The following is a 16713-nucleotide window of genomic DNA, read 5'->3' on the forward strand; positions in this document are numbered from 1 at the left end:
GAAGGAAGAAAAGAATAACTTCCAAATTCAGTGTATGTGCATTTTAGAACCAAAACAACACAAATTAATGTTGTGATCCTAGAATTATTTTAACTTTCAGCAATATGAATGCAAGCCGTTTCTTCCATCCTTTCCATGCAGCAGTTTCTTCTCTCAGTTCTTTGATTCATAGTTCAAAACTTTTACTCGAACTATATAAATAGCTGGTAAAAGAATTATTGACCACGTGGATCAGCGTTTAAATAGGAACATGACACTGCCAGTGAGTTATATAACTGCTTGCAAGACAGCAGTGAACTGCTCAACATCAGATTCCTAGGATCTATTCCTGACTCTCAAAGAAGAGTGTGGTCTACTGGCTAATGATAATATATGTAGTCACTGCAATGAATTTAGCACGTTTATCCTGCAGGCAGTGCTGTCCGATGGATGAAACTTGGTTCTGCCTAGGCTTCTGCTTTTTACTATGTATATAAAATAAGAACTAATGGTGAGCAAAATAAACTTTGTTCCATAGTAACAGTTATATAATATGTATAAGTTCTGAAATTTCTTCACAAAGGAGAATAAAGCAGAATGCTATTTCCTGGTCACAAATCCAATCCATCTCTTCTTAGAGCACCTCCCACGGATCGGGGCACTGTGGATGTCAGATATGCCAGCTTCCCACATAAGGTAGCTTTGACAGATTTGTAATGTTAGAGCAGGTCTTTATTCCAAATTTAAAATTTTATAACAGTAAAGAAGAAGCATCTTGCTGTAATTTATGAACATCACAATAATACAAAGTATTATAACTCTCATGTCAGATTAAAGACAACACACGTGTAACCTGTTACCTGAATTGTGTCGGGCAATATACCCGAGTGCCCAAGCTGCAGCTTCTTTGACTCCAGGGTCAAAATCTTCCAGGCAAATCGCAAGTGATTCCAGTGCTCCACACTGAACTACTGCCTGAGCTAGCTGTGGAGAATGTTTACCAACTGCTCTTAGCACAAACGCAGCTGCTTTCTTGTAAAAACGCTATACAAATAAGAAAAAGAAAAAAAAAATGCTTTTAATAAAATTAAGTAGTTTATAGCATAACAGAGCACCTATGTGCATAAATTAGACTTTTTAATAGCAGCAATATCTCATACAGATCCAAATCAGGACCACCAGACATCACGCAAACAATGAACATACAGTCCTTCTTTGAGTCAGCTTATGATCTAAAATTTGCAGTAAGTGTATAAACAAACAGAAAAAATGAGAGGGCTAAGAGGATATGGAGAAAAGATAATAGCCTAGATAAGTCTGTTTATTTAAGTGAGCAGTGAGTGATAAGAGCTGCAAAAACAATAGCTCTTAACATATTTAGCCAGCTTATATAGGTTATGTAGGGCAAGCTTCTAAAATAATTCTACCCATCTGCAACATTCTCAAGGCTTCACAATTTGTAATGTATATTGTACCCTCATAACGTCTCTATGAAAAAAACATTGTTTACATTCACAAATGGGAAACAGACACAGAGAATAAGATCCAGCATAAAGTTTCAGGATCCAAACCCCAAAATGCCTAAGTACTGCCTAGGATCCTGAAAAGTCAGCCAAGCAAACACCTAGCCCTGGATGATTCTCAGTTTTGACCAGCAAGCTGCAGCTCTACTGCACGTGTCTGGAACTGAGGCACTTTCAACAGGACTAAGCAGCTTGGTGACTCTGTAATGAGTTCAAGCAAAATCCAAGCTATTGTCTCAGATCTTCTACCCATCTGCCTCAGTGCTGGAGCAGGTACATGTTTTGAGCATCTCTATAGTGTGTGATGCTGCACACATCATGGGGTTCCATATGAATTGCATATTCCCTCATAAGTCACATTTCACAGTCTCCTTCCACAGTTTGATTAGCTATCATTGGGATGTGGAAGTTGAAGGTTACATTTCTTCCCCTCCTTTCAGTTTCAAAATTCAGAGGCCAGTTAAATCACTCCTGCCTGAAACAACTGACCACTGAGGGTAAGGAAAAGGCTGAGGTTCCTAATGCCTTCTTTACATCTGTCCTTACCAGTCAGACCACTTATCCTCCAGACCTGGAAGTCTGGGATGGGGAGCAGAAGAAAACCCCACACACAGTTCAGGTGGAAACAGAGACTTGCTGCTCCACCTGGACTGTCACAAGTCCATGGGACAAGATCTGATCCACCTGAGGGTGCTGAGGGAATTGGCGGATGTGATTGCTGGGCCACTTTCCTTCATCTATCAGTGGTCATGGTCATCCGGAGAGGTCCCTCATGACTGGAGACTTGCTAGTATGACACTCATCTATAAGAATCATCGTAAGGAGGACCCAGGGAACTACAGGCCTGTCAGCCTGACCTTGATGCCAGGAAAGGTGATAGAACAGGTCATTTTGAATGCAATCACGAAATGCAGAACCAGGGACGTGATTGTTCCTCTGTACTCTGCTCTGGTGAGGCCGCACCTCGAGTGCTGTGTTCAGCTTTGGGCCCCTCACTACAAGAAGGACATCGAGGCCCTGGAGCATGTCCAGAGAAGGGCTACAAAGCTGGTGAAGGGTCTAGAGCACAAGCCCTGTGAGGAGCGGCTGAGGGAACTGGGGGTGTTTGGTCTGGAGAAGAGGAGGCTCAGGGGAGACCTTATTGCTCTCTACAGCTACCTGAAAGGAAGCTGTGGGGAGCTGGGGGTCAGCCTCTTCTTGCAGATAACCAATGGTAGGACTAGAGGGAATGGCCTCACGCTGTGCCAGGAGAGGTTCAGGTTGGAAATCAGGAGACATTTCTTCTCAGAAAGAGCAGTCAGGCATTGGAACAGGTTGCCCAGGGAAGGGGTGGAGTCACCGGCCCTGGGGGTGTACGCAAGGAAATGTTGGATGTGGTGCTTAGGGACATGGTTTAGTGGTGATAGGAGTGGGAGGGTGATAGGTGGGCCATATGATCTTGGAGGTCTTTTCCTATGATTCTATGATCTGCACCAGGAAAAAGTTCACCTCCCTCTTGAAGTCATTGTGCAGCAACGAGCACAAGATTCACTGGGACACAAATAACCTACTGCCACGTCTGCATGCCCAGTGTGCTCTGTGGCTTGACAGTTGGTATATCGGCACTATGACTAGCACCAGAGGGCTCCTTCTCCATCCATCAGCTTGGTTTTAATCTCATTCCAAGCTGCTCGACTCCCCTGTACAAGGAGCCTGGGCAGGTAACTGGAACATAAAACAGTGCAAACACCACATTGCTTCTGAACGAAATTCATAGAAACAAAGAGCCACGGGAATGTTTTTTTTTTTTGCATCTTGCAAGGTGTCCAAGCACCTTTGAAAAATCTCACCCTGAAGCACTAAGGTATGGCAGTAGAGGACCATCTGCAACAGCTCTGCATGTAAGGAAAATGGACCCTGGCCCATTCCTTGGCCCTGAAGGAAAGCAATATCACACACCAGTTACATGCACCTCAGGTTCTCTTCTCTGAAAGCACAATGGCCCCATCCATACAACTGAGAGCTGTCTCTGTCCTGCACTACTCACTCAACCATATCCACACCCTGCTGAGCAGTTTGATGGTTAGCGTTGGCCAAAACTCATCATGTTAGCATTTAGAGGGTGCCGTCATCTTCCAGTGTTTAAGTGCATGCCCTTGTCCTGCTCAGTTTATCGGTACCAATAAAATATTTTAATGCCAAAAATCCAGACTTCAAAGTTAAGACCTACAAGTAGATACCAATGAACGTAATTTAGGAGCAAGACTTTAAACATCACTTAGGGGAACAGAGGTTTAGGGAAACAGTACAGACACAAGTGGACAATTCCCTAGCTCATTTGTTACCGTAAGTTTTGATGAACTCAACGGAACTATAATAATTTACACCAGTCTATGTCTGTGCAAATATGGGTATGTTATTTCTGTTAAGTAATTATGCTTCTGGCAAAGGAAAACACTTATTTGTTTCTATTGTTATTCAAAACACATTTATTTACAAACAGACTGTATTCACAAGCCCAGTTAGAACACACTGTAAAACTATTCTGCTCAGTTTAATTGACAAAACACTGAGCTGGGATGTAACCTTGTAACTGTTCTCCATAAATCAGTAGAATTAGTATTTATTGTGTGCTCAAAGAATCTGCTCCTTAAATATAGATGTTGATACACAAAGAGTGAGTGGAATGGAAATGTATCTTTTTCCTTTCCTTTTTTTTTTTTTTTTTTTTTTTTGCCTTTGGGAAGTACAAACTGCATGCATTGCTAAACTCTGCATGAACTGGATAATGAGTTTCCTTCACTTGCCCTCAGTCACCAAGGCATAGTAGGCTTTCCATGACCTCACACTAATCTTGCTGCTGCCCCAAGTGATTCTGAATTACAGCCATCTCACAGATGTAGGGACAGCACTGGCAGTAACATGGAAGAGATAAATCAGGGTACTCAAGCTAATTTAGTGAGTGCTTTGAATTGTAACAGGGGGGTGGTTTCCAAATTTAAAAAAAAAAAAAGGATAAAGAGTTCTGTTCCCCTCCTTCCCTTAAAAAAAATACAAATAAATTAACCAAAGTGGTTATAAATTTGTCTACCTAAAACCTTAGCTTTCTTTCCATACATTACCAGTATCTTGACATCAAGGTTTCTCTTTTTAATTTTTTTTTTTAATTAATTTTATAGGCAGTGATGAGATATGCAAAAAAAAAAAAAATATATGAGTATTTACATTTACAGTTTCCTCAAAAGACTGAAAAAAAAATATATATATATATATAAATAATTTATATATATATATGTGTGTGTATATATATATATATATATATATATATATATATATAGTTTTCCCAACTATACTTCCATTGAAATCCTAATTCTCCTAAATCTAATACAATATTGCAACTTATGTTGGCTGTGGTATCAATACACTTCACTCTCAGCTGTCTCTTCCTTTTTCCAGTCATTAGAAACTGCATACAAAACTACTGTTTTATTACTATTACTGATTTAGGTTAGGAATAAAAAATGGAATATATGCAAGAATTGAAGAAAAATGGCAAGAACAGAGGAAGAGAGACCGTGAGATCTGTAATTGTTGCTACACTTTTTTGTTGTTTTTAATAACCATAAAGACCAAAACCTTTAGTGTGTTCTCCTGTATCAGTGGTTTGATATTTCTCACACTACAGATTTCCAAATGGCTGTGTTTGGAGATAAAAAATGAACTTCTGTAATGAAATATTTAGTATGTATTTTACAAGTGTTTAGTATTATTGACAAATCCTAGTCAATTATCATTATAGCTTTCAAATTGTCTCCATTTTGAAGAGGGACCTTTAATAAAACATCACTCAACATTTTAAAGCCATACCAATGCCATGAGTGTATATCTTATAAAGCACTAGGAGGTAAAATGATATTTTAAAGTCAAACTTATTTAAAGTCAAATTTATGTATACAATATACATGGATCTCTCAGGAGTTCAAACATGCATGCTGTCTCTGACTTCCATTCATTTATTGCTATATTAGGAATAACAGCAGATAGCTGATACAGAAAGATTTCTCTTTCCCTGTGCAACAGTTAAAAAAAATGATTACTTAAGAAAACAATGATGCCTTACATTCTGCTCAGACAATGAACACACGAGCTGTGGAAGAATGTCTCCCTTCACGACTGCCTCTGCCAGGTCATCGTTATAATTGGCAAGTCTCCCGAGAGCCAAAGCAGCAGTCTGTTGAATAGTTGGGACCACGTCCAGCAAAAGAGGTCTCAGCAAAGACATTACACCTGAGTTACAACAGGAAGAGAAAAGCCCATTCGGTGAGCAGATTTTTTTTTCTAAACATTTATTCTAAACTTTAACTAAACTTCACTCATAAAAACCTATTAAATTACTCTGCCAGGTAATAAGAACTTGCAGGAAATTCAGGTGTTCCACTGAAATGAAGTTGGCACTCGGATAGCACTGCGGACGCATAGCAGTGTTTCTGCCCGTTTTTCATCGGTACAAAACTCCTCTGAAATATAAAAAGATTTACGTGTAGAAATAAGGTATACTCAAACATAAATAAAATACGTGTTAAAATATACACAGGAAAATAAGGTATACTCAAATACATATAAAATACAAGCGTTAATGAAGTCTGCACAGGAAAGTCCACCTGGAGGTGAGCTACCACTGGTGTGTCACTCGTTCAGCCCGCCAGCAGAACCCCCACGTTGACTTACACCAAATTACATTCCATATATACAAGCTACGGCTAAGCGGGGGACCAATAGCTGTAATATAGTAGACTCCAGATAGTAGAGTTAAAAGGTTGTTGGTTTGGTGTTTGTTTTTGTTTTTTAAATCACGTTACTATTTACGATGTGTTTTTACTGCAGTCCGCAGTGCATCAGCTAAATATGAAGGAATCTGGAAGTCCATTCTCCAAGGGCATATTCCAGTATCTACACATGCTGTTGAAATTATAGGTGAGGTAAAGCAGCAACGTGTTAGCAGTCGTAGCCCAAGAAAGTGCTTACATGAATAAACATTTCACTAAAAATAGGAAATGGCAGCAGTAAACTTTGCATTCTTGCAATAGGAGGGAGGAGGTCACGGGGCAGGACCTCGAGGAGTCAGTGCGGGGAGACGTGCCTTTCGGTACTCCTCTGTGATCTGGGAGAGGGCACGAACAGTGAGGTGAGACTGTACGCTGATTAATCCAAAGTTATTCAAGGTGGTATCAGTGAGGGAAACTATGAAACTAGGGACTGAATGACTGGACAATAAAATGTCAAGTTAAATTAAACTCATATGGGAAAGCCAACCCCAATGTCCCATACACAGCGATGGACCCCAAACAGGAAAAAAAAAAAAAAAACCACTATACATACAGAAGTATATAGGGTATTCAGTATTATATAGAAATGAGGAGATGCCAAAATAGAGCCCATCACTAAGCGATTGTATAAATCCATTCTGCATTTAATTCCCTTCCCTAGAGTAGAACTGGAAAAGGTTCAATAAAAAGCAACAAGGATGACCAAATGACCAAAGCTGAGCACTCTGTACATGGAAGCTACTCCTACAGTTAAACCAAGACTGTGCTGTAGGGATATAAGCAAGATACGTGTGGTTACATAAAGATCATCATTTGTAAGGTGACAAATGATAAAGGGAACCTTGCTTGTGTCGCAGTGCTGTGAAAGCAGGGTCCCTCTAACAGCCAGATGCAGGAATTAGTACTTCTGAGCTTCATAGCTCAACCAGAAAGCAATGCTCTCTGGGGCTGCAAAAGTGCTATACCAGGACACCAACACCAGAGCTGCAGTTAAAAATTTCCGTATGAGCTGCCTCCGTTCTTTGCGCTTTCTACTACATTTGTTTGAGTCAGATAAAAATTACCTAGCTTAGCATGGAAGAAAGCAAGACTTCCCTTCTTGAGGGCCAAACAAAGGTCTTTTGGTGCAACGGTCCCACAACAGTAGGATCACTGCCTAATGGCAGATGGCACTAAGATGTTGAACTGAGAAGGAAAAGCTTAGAGCAAGGAATAGTTGAAAGGGATGGAAGTTATTCATGCCCAGAGCATACTTCTGTATAGAAGGGCACCCTTAAAAAAAGACCCAAAAAAAGTAATTGAGCAGCAGGGCAATTCTCACAGGGAACATTAATGTTAAGTTATAACCAAAGTACTCCCAGCAAGAAGAAAACCTAATAATCCACTGTTGGCTTTAAGAAAGAGATAGAGAGAGCAGGAGAGACAAGGAACCGTGGAGGCCACGCTGACCACTGATGAGTTTGTTTTGGGAAGGTCAGCACCACAACCAGAAGCTGCTCAGCCGTGGTGGGTGCAGCCTTCAGGATGTTCACAAGACAAAACACCACAGGTCTTATGGGGACACACAAGAAAAGGGAAATGAAATTGTGATGTCTTAATAACGCTACAGGAACACCAAAAATGGCCCTGCAGCGACTAATTCAACATGTACATGTAGAGACTATGGAAATAGGTCTGTGGTTTTGCTGGTACCTGCTCACACCTTCCTGTCAACACCAGTGGTACCTGAAAGAGGCCTCCTGGGCAGCAGGAGACAAAGGTGGCTCCTCCAGTGTTGTAAGACCAATGTGATTTCATTCAGCACTTTGCAGGAAGCACTATTTAGGATTGTGACCTTTGTGTTGATACCTTCTCACAAACTCTTCCAAACGGCAGGTACTGCCTCAATAGTAAGTTACACTTCATATTAAAATGGACTAAGAACATCATAGGACAAATTAAAAGTTTAAAAAAAAAAAAAAAAAAGACAGAAAAGCGTGCGATATTTGCCAACACCATATATCATCTACAGTGAGGTAATCTTCTAGAAGTCACCTGCATCCCGTACAGGAAAGCATTTTCTTGTCCTTCCCTCTAACATGAGCTGCATGGTCAAACACCTGCTGAAATTCCTACAGGAGCTCATGCTGCTCCAGCTCTTTGCACTGTTCCTGCTTTACTGAAAAGCCTCCAGTCCGGAGGCTTGGGCTGACATTTGCATTTGTCGTACATTTGATCCCTTAAGGTGAGATCATACAAAAACAAGATTTACTTTTTGATATCAATAAAGCTTGATTTAAAAAAAAAAAAAGAGAGACTGAAGAGCCTATTAGAAGTGGTTGGGAAAGAAGGGACACCTCAGCATGTAGTGAGTGTTCTGCCCCTAAAAAAAAGCCAAGGTGGCACACCAAGGCGGGCTCAAAATTCAGTGAAATTTAAACAGACCAGAATGAATGTACAGCAGGGGATCCCACGAGCTAGCTCCAGACAACATGATGTGTTTCTAGCCTGCACAGCATGCCTAAACACTGCAAAATGTAAAACCCCATGCAAGAAAGTTCACATGTACACGAGCTTTGAGTTTTTTCTAAATAGGAGATTTCTCTGATTTGTATTTTCAAGATGAGCTAATTCAGACTTCACTTTTAGAACATGCTAAAAAGCCTTCAGCCTGAAAATGCTTCCAAGCATCATCGCCTCGCCATGCCCAGCACCAATCATTTCATTGTGGTACAAAGCACGTAAAGCTTGATGATGACATTTCAGATGACAAACTATTTCAGCTAATGCAACTGAAGGTGAGGGAAGAGTTGAAAAGTGAAAGATGAAAATGGGAGTTACTGCTGGAAGAAAATACACAAAATGCTAAAGCAAGGCTGATAGAGCAGTGAATGGATGAAAAAGATTTAGAAAGGAAGAGAAACTGTACTGATTCTCAAGGAGAATGTATTTTCCCCAAAGTGATGTCTGAATGAAAGAAAAGACAGTGAACAAGTAATCATTATGACAGGAGCTTTGGTGGAACAAGAAAAAGAAAAATCAATTCTTGTTGCTGTACAAGCCATACGTTGACATCAAATTAACTGAAAATTGAGAGAATCATATAGACCTAAATTATGCCTGGGCATTGAGCATAATTAAAAGCTTCTACCTCCATTTCTCACATTCTCTGCAACCAATTCCTTTCTCTGCATCACGATGATATCCATCATCTCAATCTGACTCCTCAGCAAGACAGACTGCTTGAGCAGTTTTCATTTCATTCATGATTTTCATTTATTTTATTTTCATATTTACAACCTCAGTAAATAGAGTATTTCTCCCTACAGCACTTAGAAGAGTCGATTCCAAGAGACGGGGTCTCCATTTAAACACCTACAGAAAGCAAAGACAACCTTTCCTTCTACAGCTTTTGAAGACGGCACTGGTAAGGACCAACAAGCCCAACAGAAGGAAGCTTTCCTGCCCTGGGCCCAACCAGCTGCTCTCACCTGAGACAGCCGCTGCATTTGGTGAGCTCCTCTAGTCAACCTCTTCCTTCCTTTTTTGACTGCCCAGTCTAGAGCAAAGTCTAATTTTCTCCTCCAAAGAAGTCCGAGCCAGCATTCCTGTCAGTATTTTCAGGTAAAAGAGGTAAGAAACATCCAACAGCTTCCTCTGATGTAGAGCCATACAGAGCAGGGACAGCAGCATATTGCTGCCCAAAATTTTAGGAGAACTCTTTGGTTATCGTAAACGAGCCTCTCGTGACAGAAGTAGGAAATCCATTAAGTCTAATTCAAAGGCAGCAACACAAAGTAAACTACAAAATAAGGCGTTTAGACCATTAGACTAGATTTGTTTTGGAAGAGTTCCCACGAGCAACTCAGAAACAGGGTAACAAAGAATTCCTGCCAAATATTCTCTCTTGCATCACGCAACCTTGACTGACCTCAGGCAAGGACCGATTCCCCTTTCCATCCTCAGTTTCCCACTCAGAATTGTTTCAAAGAATGACACACTTAGCAGCTGAATCACCCTTAGCACACTTCTCAAGTGGAGCTGTTGTGCCCAGGCCTGATGCACTTTCTTTTAGCAAGCAAGTGCTGGCTGCTGCCTCTCTGGGGGGAGAAAAAAAAAAAAAAAAAGCATGCTCAAGGCAGTGGCAGATCCCAAGTTTTTTCATTCCAAGTTTCCGTAGCCAAACAGTCATCACTCTGGAAATAGTAGACTTCGGTTATTTTGGCTTTTTTTGGGGGAGGAGGGGGGAAATACCTGAAAGTCAGGCAGAAGCCACCTACTCTCCTTCGCTACCTCCTGCAGAGCCTGAATGAAACCTGAAGTCAGGGACTTCAGAAACTTGAAACAAGTCAGAGTAACATCACTCTGAGTTTCAAATTCTCTCTTTTTTTTGCACCTGAAGATGGCTGCCTCTACCCCATTCTCCTTCCTCAAAAACAATATTTATTTCCATTTTAAAATGCAAATGTGCAAAAAAAAAAAATCTACACTGCTATTATCTCCTGACATACTCTTATCTTGAAGATGCTGACCTTTAAGTTGTACATTCTCTGAGCTAACACTAATGCTCCAACACTCGTTGTACCACCTTGTTTTCAGGACTCCTGACGTTGATTCAGATGATTTGACAAGGAAATGAAGTGCAAGCTTATTTCTGTCTCACGCCAGCACCAATCCCTTCCTAGAAATAGCAAAGTTTAAGCTGGGGACTTGAAAGAAAGCTTCCCAGAACGGTGAGAAAGAGCTTTCGTACTCACTCATCTTGGCACAGTCCCTTCCATGGCCCATGCATGATGCACATCTCAAGCACTGACTCCTCCAGCATGACTCGCCCCTGAGAAAGGACCCATCTTTGCACAACACAACTGCAGTCCTTCAGATATCAAAGGGAGCACAAACACAGTTGGGTAACAGAGACTCTGGGTAACTGAGTAATTCATCAAGCAGTTGCCAGATGGTGGAGCATGATGCAGGTTGGGTGCAGCAGCCGGGCTGGAGAACTCTGAAGGAACAAGCAGCAGTAAGTCTCTCCTCCTTAAAAGCTAATTTGGCTGTTCCGGCATTGATGGACCAGAACTAATCCTGTTTCAAGAGGGCTGAGTTGCTGAAAACACTGCTCAAAGAGCTAGTAAGTGGTCACCACACAGTTCTTCACAGCCACACCAAAGCCAAGGTGGTCGCAAGGAGCTGCTGCTTCTTGATTGCCATCCGTGAAGAAGTTGCCGACAAGTTCTCTCCCTGAATTTCCTACCTGCAAGTCTCCGACAGGCCAGGAGCAGAGGAGGGGGGGAATCCCACAGCAGTTGAGCTTTTAGTTGACTGACTTACAGCAAAAGGCAGTCCCCTGGCCTCAGATACGTTTACTTTCTCCTCCTTTGTCATCTCTCTGGTACTTTCCCTCACCAGGCACAACCGCACCGCCAGGCTTTGGGGAACGCCACTCTCCTCACTTAGCCTGTTACAACTCCAAAGTCTGCCTTCTGCCTTCCTCCCCACGCTGCGTGCTTCTACTTCCCCACCCACTATGCTTCTATTTCTCTTCTCACTAAAGCTCAAGAAAGCTTTTACCCCAAAACAACAAGGAGGATAAGTGCATCCTTCACAACACAGGGTGCTTGAGCCCAAGCGCTGGAACTGGCTACGTGGGGGCAGTGGAGCCCACCCATGCATATCCACTTATAAAAATAAAGGCTTCTAAAACAACTCCAAGGCTTGGGGAACACAGCATTTAAAACCTGGGACCAGTGGAGGAGCTCTGGGGCTGGGCGAGAACTAACCTGCACGGCATGGCCCTTCAGCTGCAAAGGGACGAGACCACGAAGAAGAAGGAAGCCTGCCATGCCACAAGGGTTTGAGGTGGCGTCCATCATCACACTGACACTCTGGAACTTGTCTCGCTGAGCTCTGGAGACTGACCAGCAAGTAGGTAAGGCCAAGGAACAGAGAACTGGAAGAAATCTGCTCAAGGTGTTAAAACAAAACCCTGGCAGAAACGAGAAGCACTCCCAGGTGTGCAGGGTGCCAGCACATGCAGTCCAGGGACAACACCACGCAGACTGCTAGACCACACAGCTTCCAGTTTCTTTGTCCATATCCCAGACTTGTTTTTCTCTATTCCTTCCCCAGCTGTTACGCTGAAGAGTGTGATCAGCCCCAAGAAAGGCTGACTTTGAACTACTTTAAGAGTCAAACTCAAAGTGGCTGAACTAAAACTGTTTCTTAATCCCAGTCACATCCTTAAACACAAACATTAAAAGCAATGACCCCAGCACCACCAGCTGTAACGCAAAAATGAATAAACAAATATTTAATTCTTACTATGGGAGAACACAAAAATGAATATCCAGAAGTCGTGCAAGTCTTATTTCGATGCATTTATTAATACTGAATCATAAATGCTTCCAAAAAAAATAGTACCTATTTCTAAGGGGGGATTTACAGACTGCTGCACTTCCCAAGTCAGATGAAGGAAGCAGACAGAGACTCTCAGTGACTACAGTCGCAGAAACATCCTGGAACCACCTCAGATTTTCTCCTAAGCTTTCTACAAAACCGAAAGCTGCCTGAATCTCAGTGCAAGAAAGAGGGCTCAAGCTCACCTGCTGCTCTAAGTAAAAACAGTTGGTTTCTAGTAGAGGATACGGGGCTTGATGACGCATTACAGTACCAAACACCATGGGCTGTAGCTGCCAGAGGGATAGATTTGCTTCTAAAGAACATGTTTACAGCTGCTACTGTCACAGCAGCTTCTCCCATCAGTCAGGTGTCCTCCAGAAATGAGACTTGATAAATGAAGCATCTGTCATTGTTCGGAGCTTACATTTACCAAACAGAAGAGGTTTAGGAGTTTGGGATTTTTTTTTTTCCACATATCCGTTAATTAAGGATTCAAAACAAAAATCTTGCAGTCATTATTCATAGAGGTATTTAATCAGAAGGAACAACCTTAACAAAAACATAGCAGCACGAAGCGAGAGCTGTTTGAAAACAAACAGGAACGAAAAAGGAATTTCTCTGATCATTCCTTGCATTTCCCTGTCACAAGCAAGCTGCTGAGCTCCCAGGAACAAAACCTCCTGGACATTCTTGTACAGGCAGAGCCAGTGCTTTGGAAGCGTGCCAGGGAGCCCAGGGCCAGCTTGCGGTTCCCTGGTTACAGCCACCTCTGGGGTGTGAGTGCAAAAGCAGCTCCAGAGCTTGGTTAGACAGAGCAGCCTCAGAAGAGAGGCACTGGAAGGAGGTGGTTTTCCACTTGGCTCCCTCCCCACTAGCATCCCCCGCAGATTATATGGAGGGCACACCACAGGAATGGTGCGACAACATTTCTCAACAGCCAAACCAGTAGGAGAAACTTTCACCCCCACCCTGGCCACTTGCTCCCTCTTATGCTGCCTCCTCATCTGCAACAACAGCACCGTGCCTGCTTTCATGCCACGAAAGCAGGGCTTGCAGCGTAGTGACGAATCATTTTTTAAACATGCTTCCATCTTGCACAGTGTCAGCTTCATGTCCAAAGAAAACTCCGAGCAGAACGAGATGATCTCAAACTACTACTTAAAAGATATGAAGTATTTACCAAAATTACTTCTCAAATAGAACCAAATGCTTTATGCCTTGAGCACTGATATTTCACAGTCTCCAGCCTGAACTCTGGCTAACCAGGAATATAAACCAAGGCCAGTAACACACGAATACACTTCAACACATTTTGAGGGCTTAATTTGGTTCGAATTCAAGTCGCTGAAATCTTGCCTTCTGCTTCAGCTGGGAAAAGGCTGAACCCCAACAGCCTCTGAGATCCAACAGGAGAACCCCACCAAGTGCTCCCGACTCCTGAAGCTAATGGAAAATGACAGCAGGCAAAGACTTTCTGCATCTTCTTAAAACAGCCGTCTCCCTAAGGAATAATTAACTTTCTTTGCCAGAATATGAAATCAGCCCCCCAGTCCTATTACGTATGGATTTATACGGAGATGCGTGTGTAGACAGACATCTTTCCTTCTCAAACCACTGCTACAGAGCTCGCTGGACCAAGACCACAAAAGGCATGCCAGTTATCCTGCTAGACAAAGCAATGCCTCTACATATTTGCATTAGTCATTTTTAAAGCACTTAATCGCGTTTCGTTTAGAGGGAGGTTTTGAAACCTGTTTCTAGCACATCCCAAAAAGGTCAAAACCAACAGTTATGATTTTAATTATATCATCATAACTAAGTTTAAAAGCTTAGGTTGGGGGAACAAGGTAAAATATTTGTGGGCCTCAGCCACTCAAATTAATTGCAATAGGAAACCCTACATTTGCAGACTTTCCCCTCTTTTCTACCATCTGAAAATCTATTCAAAACCCAGAGGGAAGCAGCTCAGCACTGGACTGCTGCTCACCATCCTTCTTGGCTCACAGAAGCACATTTCCACATCATGACCCCAGAGCCTGATCCTTGCAAAGTGAACTCCCAGACCAGCACTGGCTGTGCACGGAATAGTTTCAGGCCTCAGAACGATTATTTCCTCTGCACGAGCAACACATCGGTTCTAAAGCAAAGCTACCCACCAGACTGCATCAGACAATTATTTTAAGATCATGAAATACAACGGAAGTAAAATTAGCTTGACACTTTGATTGCTCTCTTAAAATAGAAGTTTTTTGCCGTTTTTAAAACACCAAACTGTACGAACTGTGCCTGAATGGGACCTCTGTCTGCGAACAGACAAAACCCACAACTGTAAATGGCCACAGAGGGACCTCTTCTTACAAATACGACGCAATCTGTTCCTACGGCCAAGATGTCGCTTTGGTAAATGGGGATGATTTGTGTAAATTAAAGCAGTGGCATTATCTCACTGAAAGATTCAAACAAAACCGAGAAGCAGCACAAGGCAATCCAAAAGGCCTGGCGGCAGCGTGTCACTCCCATAACCCATGCAAACGTTTCCTTACCAAGGATGCAAGCGATCGATTTTCAGCAGAACTATTTTAACAGCGAGCTGCAATCACAACACCCGAAACCCGAAAGTATTTACGCGACTGCTTTTCTTTTTCTGGTTGTTTGTTTGTCTCTCAGGCTAGACCGAGAGCTTCGCAAGCGCTGGGAGGCAGGCACTGAAAACAAAATCGGGACGAAGCAAAACACAATCAGTTCGTGGACACCATATGGCAAAGCCACTACGGATTTACAGCGCTCTGCCTTGGTGCCTGGCAGGTGATTAACTTCGGAGCACCTCTTTGTCCTCGGTTAAGCTCAGGGACCTGGGGGATCGGAGCGGGGCCGCCAGCAGCACGGCACAGCCGCTCTCCCGCAGCATCCCCGGCTCGGCAGAAGCGAGCCCGTGCCGAGCCGAGCCGAGCCGAGCAGAGCAGAGCGGCCGGCGAGGAGCACGCAGGGATCTCTGAACAACTCCCAGGGGCAGCACAGAACCAGCTGCTTTTGGTGCACGCCGTCCTCTGCGAGCCGGCAACTCCCGGAACACCGCGGAAACCCCTCCGAGGAGCTGGGATAGAGGGAACCGGAGGAGGAGAAGCCGGAGGAGAAGCGGGGCTGCGGGCACGGCCGAGGGGGGACCTGGGGTCAGCCCCTCACGGCCCGCGGGGGTCGGGCCCCCACGGCCCCCCACGGCCCCTCACAGCCCCCCACAGCCCCTCACAGCCCCCTATAGCCCCACACAGCCCCCTATAGCCCCACACAGCCCCCCACGGCCCCTCACGGCCCCCCACAACCCCTCACAGCCCCCCTCACACCCCCCCAGGTACCTGCGCTCCTCAGGCTCTCGGCGTTCTGCGGCCTGGCGGACAGCTCGGCCACCGCCTGCACGAACTGCGTCCGGGCGCGCTGGTACTGCTCGAACACTGCGGAGGGCAGCGCCGGGTGAGCGCCTGAGCCCCGTGTCCCCGTGTCCCGGTGTCCCCATCCCCGTGTCCCCGTGTCCCCGTCCCGGCCCTACCTTGCAGCACCTGCCGCTGGCTCATGGCGGAGGCCCCGCGGCCGCGCAGGGCCGCGCTGTGTACCCGTCTCCATGGCAACCGGGCGGAAGCCGCGCGGCTGAGGGAGAGGGGGGCGTGGCCTCGCCGCCGCCCGTGACGTCAGCGCGCCCGCCCCGCCCCGCTCCGAGCCCATCCTGGACGGGGGGGGGGGGCTGAGAGAGAGGGGGGAGCCCCATAGGGGGGAGGGGGTTGGGGTGGGGGGGGTGGGATGGGATGGGGATGGGATAGGGGTGGGATGGGGATTGGATAGGGTTTGGGATGGGGATGGGGATGGGGATGGGATGAGATGGGGGTGATATAGGGTTTGGGATAGGGATGGGAATGGGATGGGGATGGGATAGGGTTTGGGGAGGGGGTGGGATGAGAACAGGATAGGGATGGGATGGGATTTGGGATGGGTTAAGGTTTGGGATGGGGATGGGATGGGGATAGGGGTGGGATAGGGTT

At 44.4% G+C, this 16713-nt stretch overlaps 1 protein-coding gene across 2 annotated transcripts in view; it reads right to left on the reverse strand.

The window, feature by feature from the left end:
• SPAG6 (sperm associated antigen 6) overlaps nt 1-16286 on the reverse strand; it is a 38145-nt gene extending 21859 nt beyond the window's left edge. Inside the window, exons 1-4 of one of the 2 annotated variants that reach the window (XM_082755278.1) lie at nt 16227-16286; nt 16036-16131; nt 5602-5768; nt 840-1023 (exon numbers count right to left, since the gene is read on the reverse strand). In XM_082755278.1, coding sequence (XP_082611404.1) covers nt 840-1023; nt 5602-5768; nt 16036-16131; nt 16227-16251 — 472 coding nt within the window. In that variant the 5' untranslated portion in view covers nt 16252-16286. The remainder of the gene's footprint in view (nt 1-839; nt 1024-5601; nt 5769-16035; nt 16132-16226) is intronic. The other variant, XM_082755279.1, reaches the window with a different exon arrangement.
• Between the last annotated feature and the right edge of the window lie 427 nt (nt 16287-16713).

The sequence above is a fragment of the Aythya marila genome (genome assembly GCF_965140915.1).
Source record: "Aythya marila genome assembly, chromosome: 2".
Lineage (NCBI taxonomy): Eukaryota > Metazoa > Chordata > Aves > Anseriformes > Anatidae > Aythya > Aythya marila.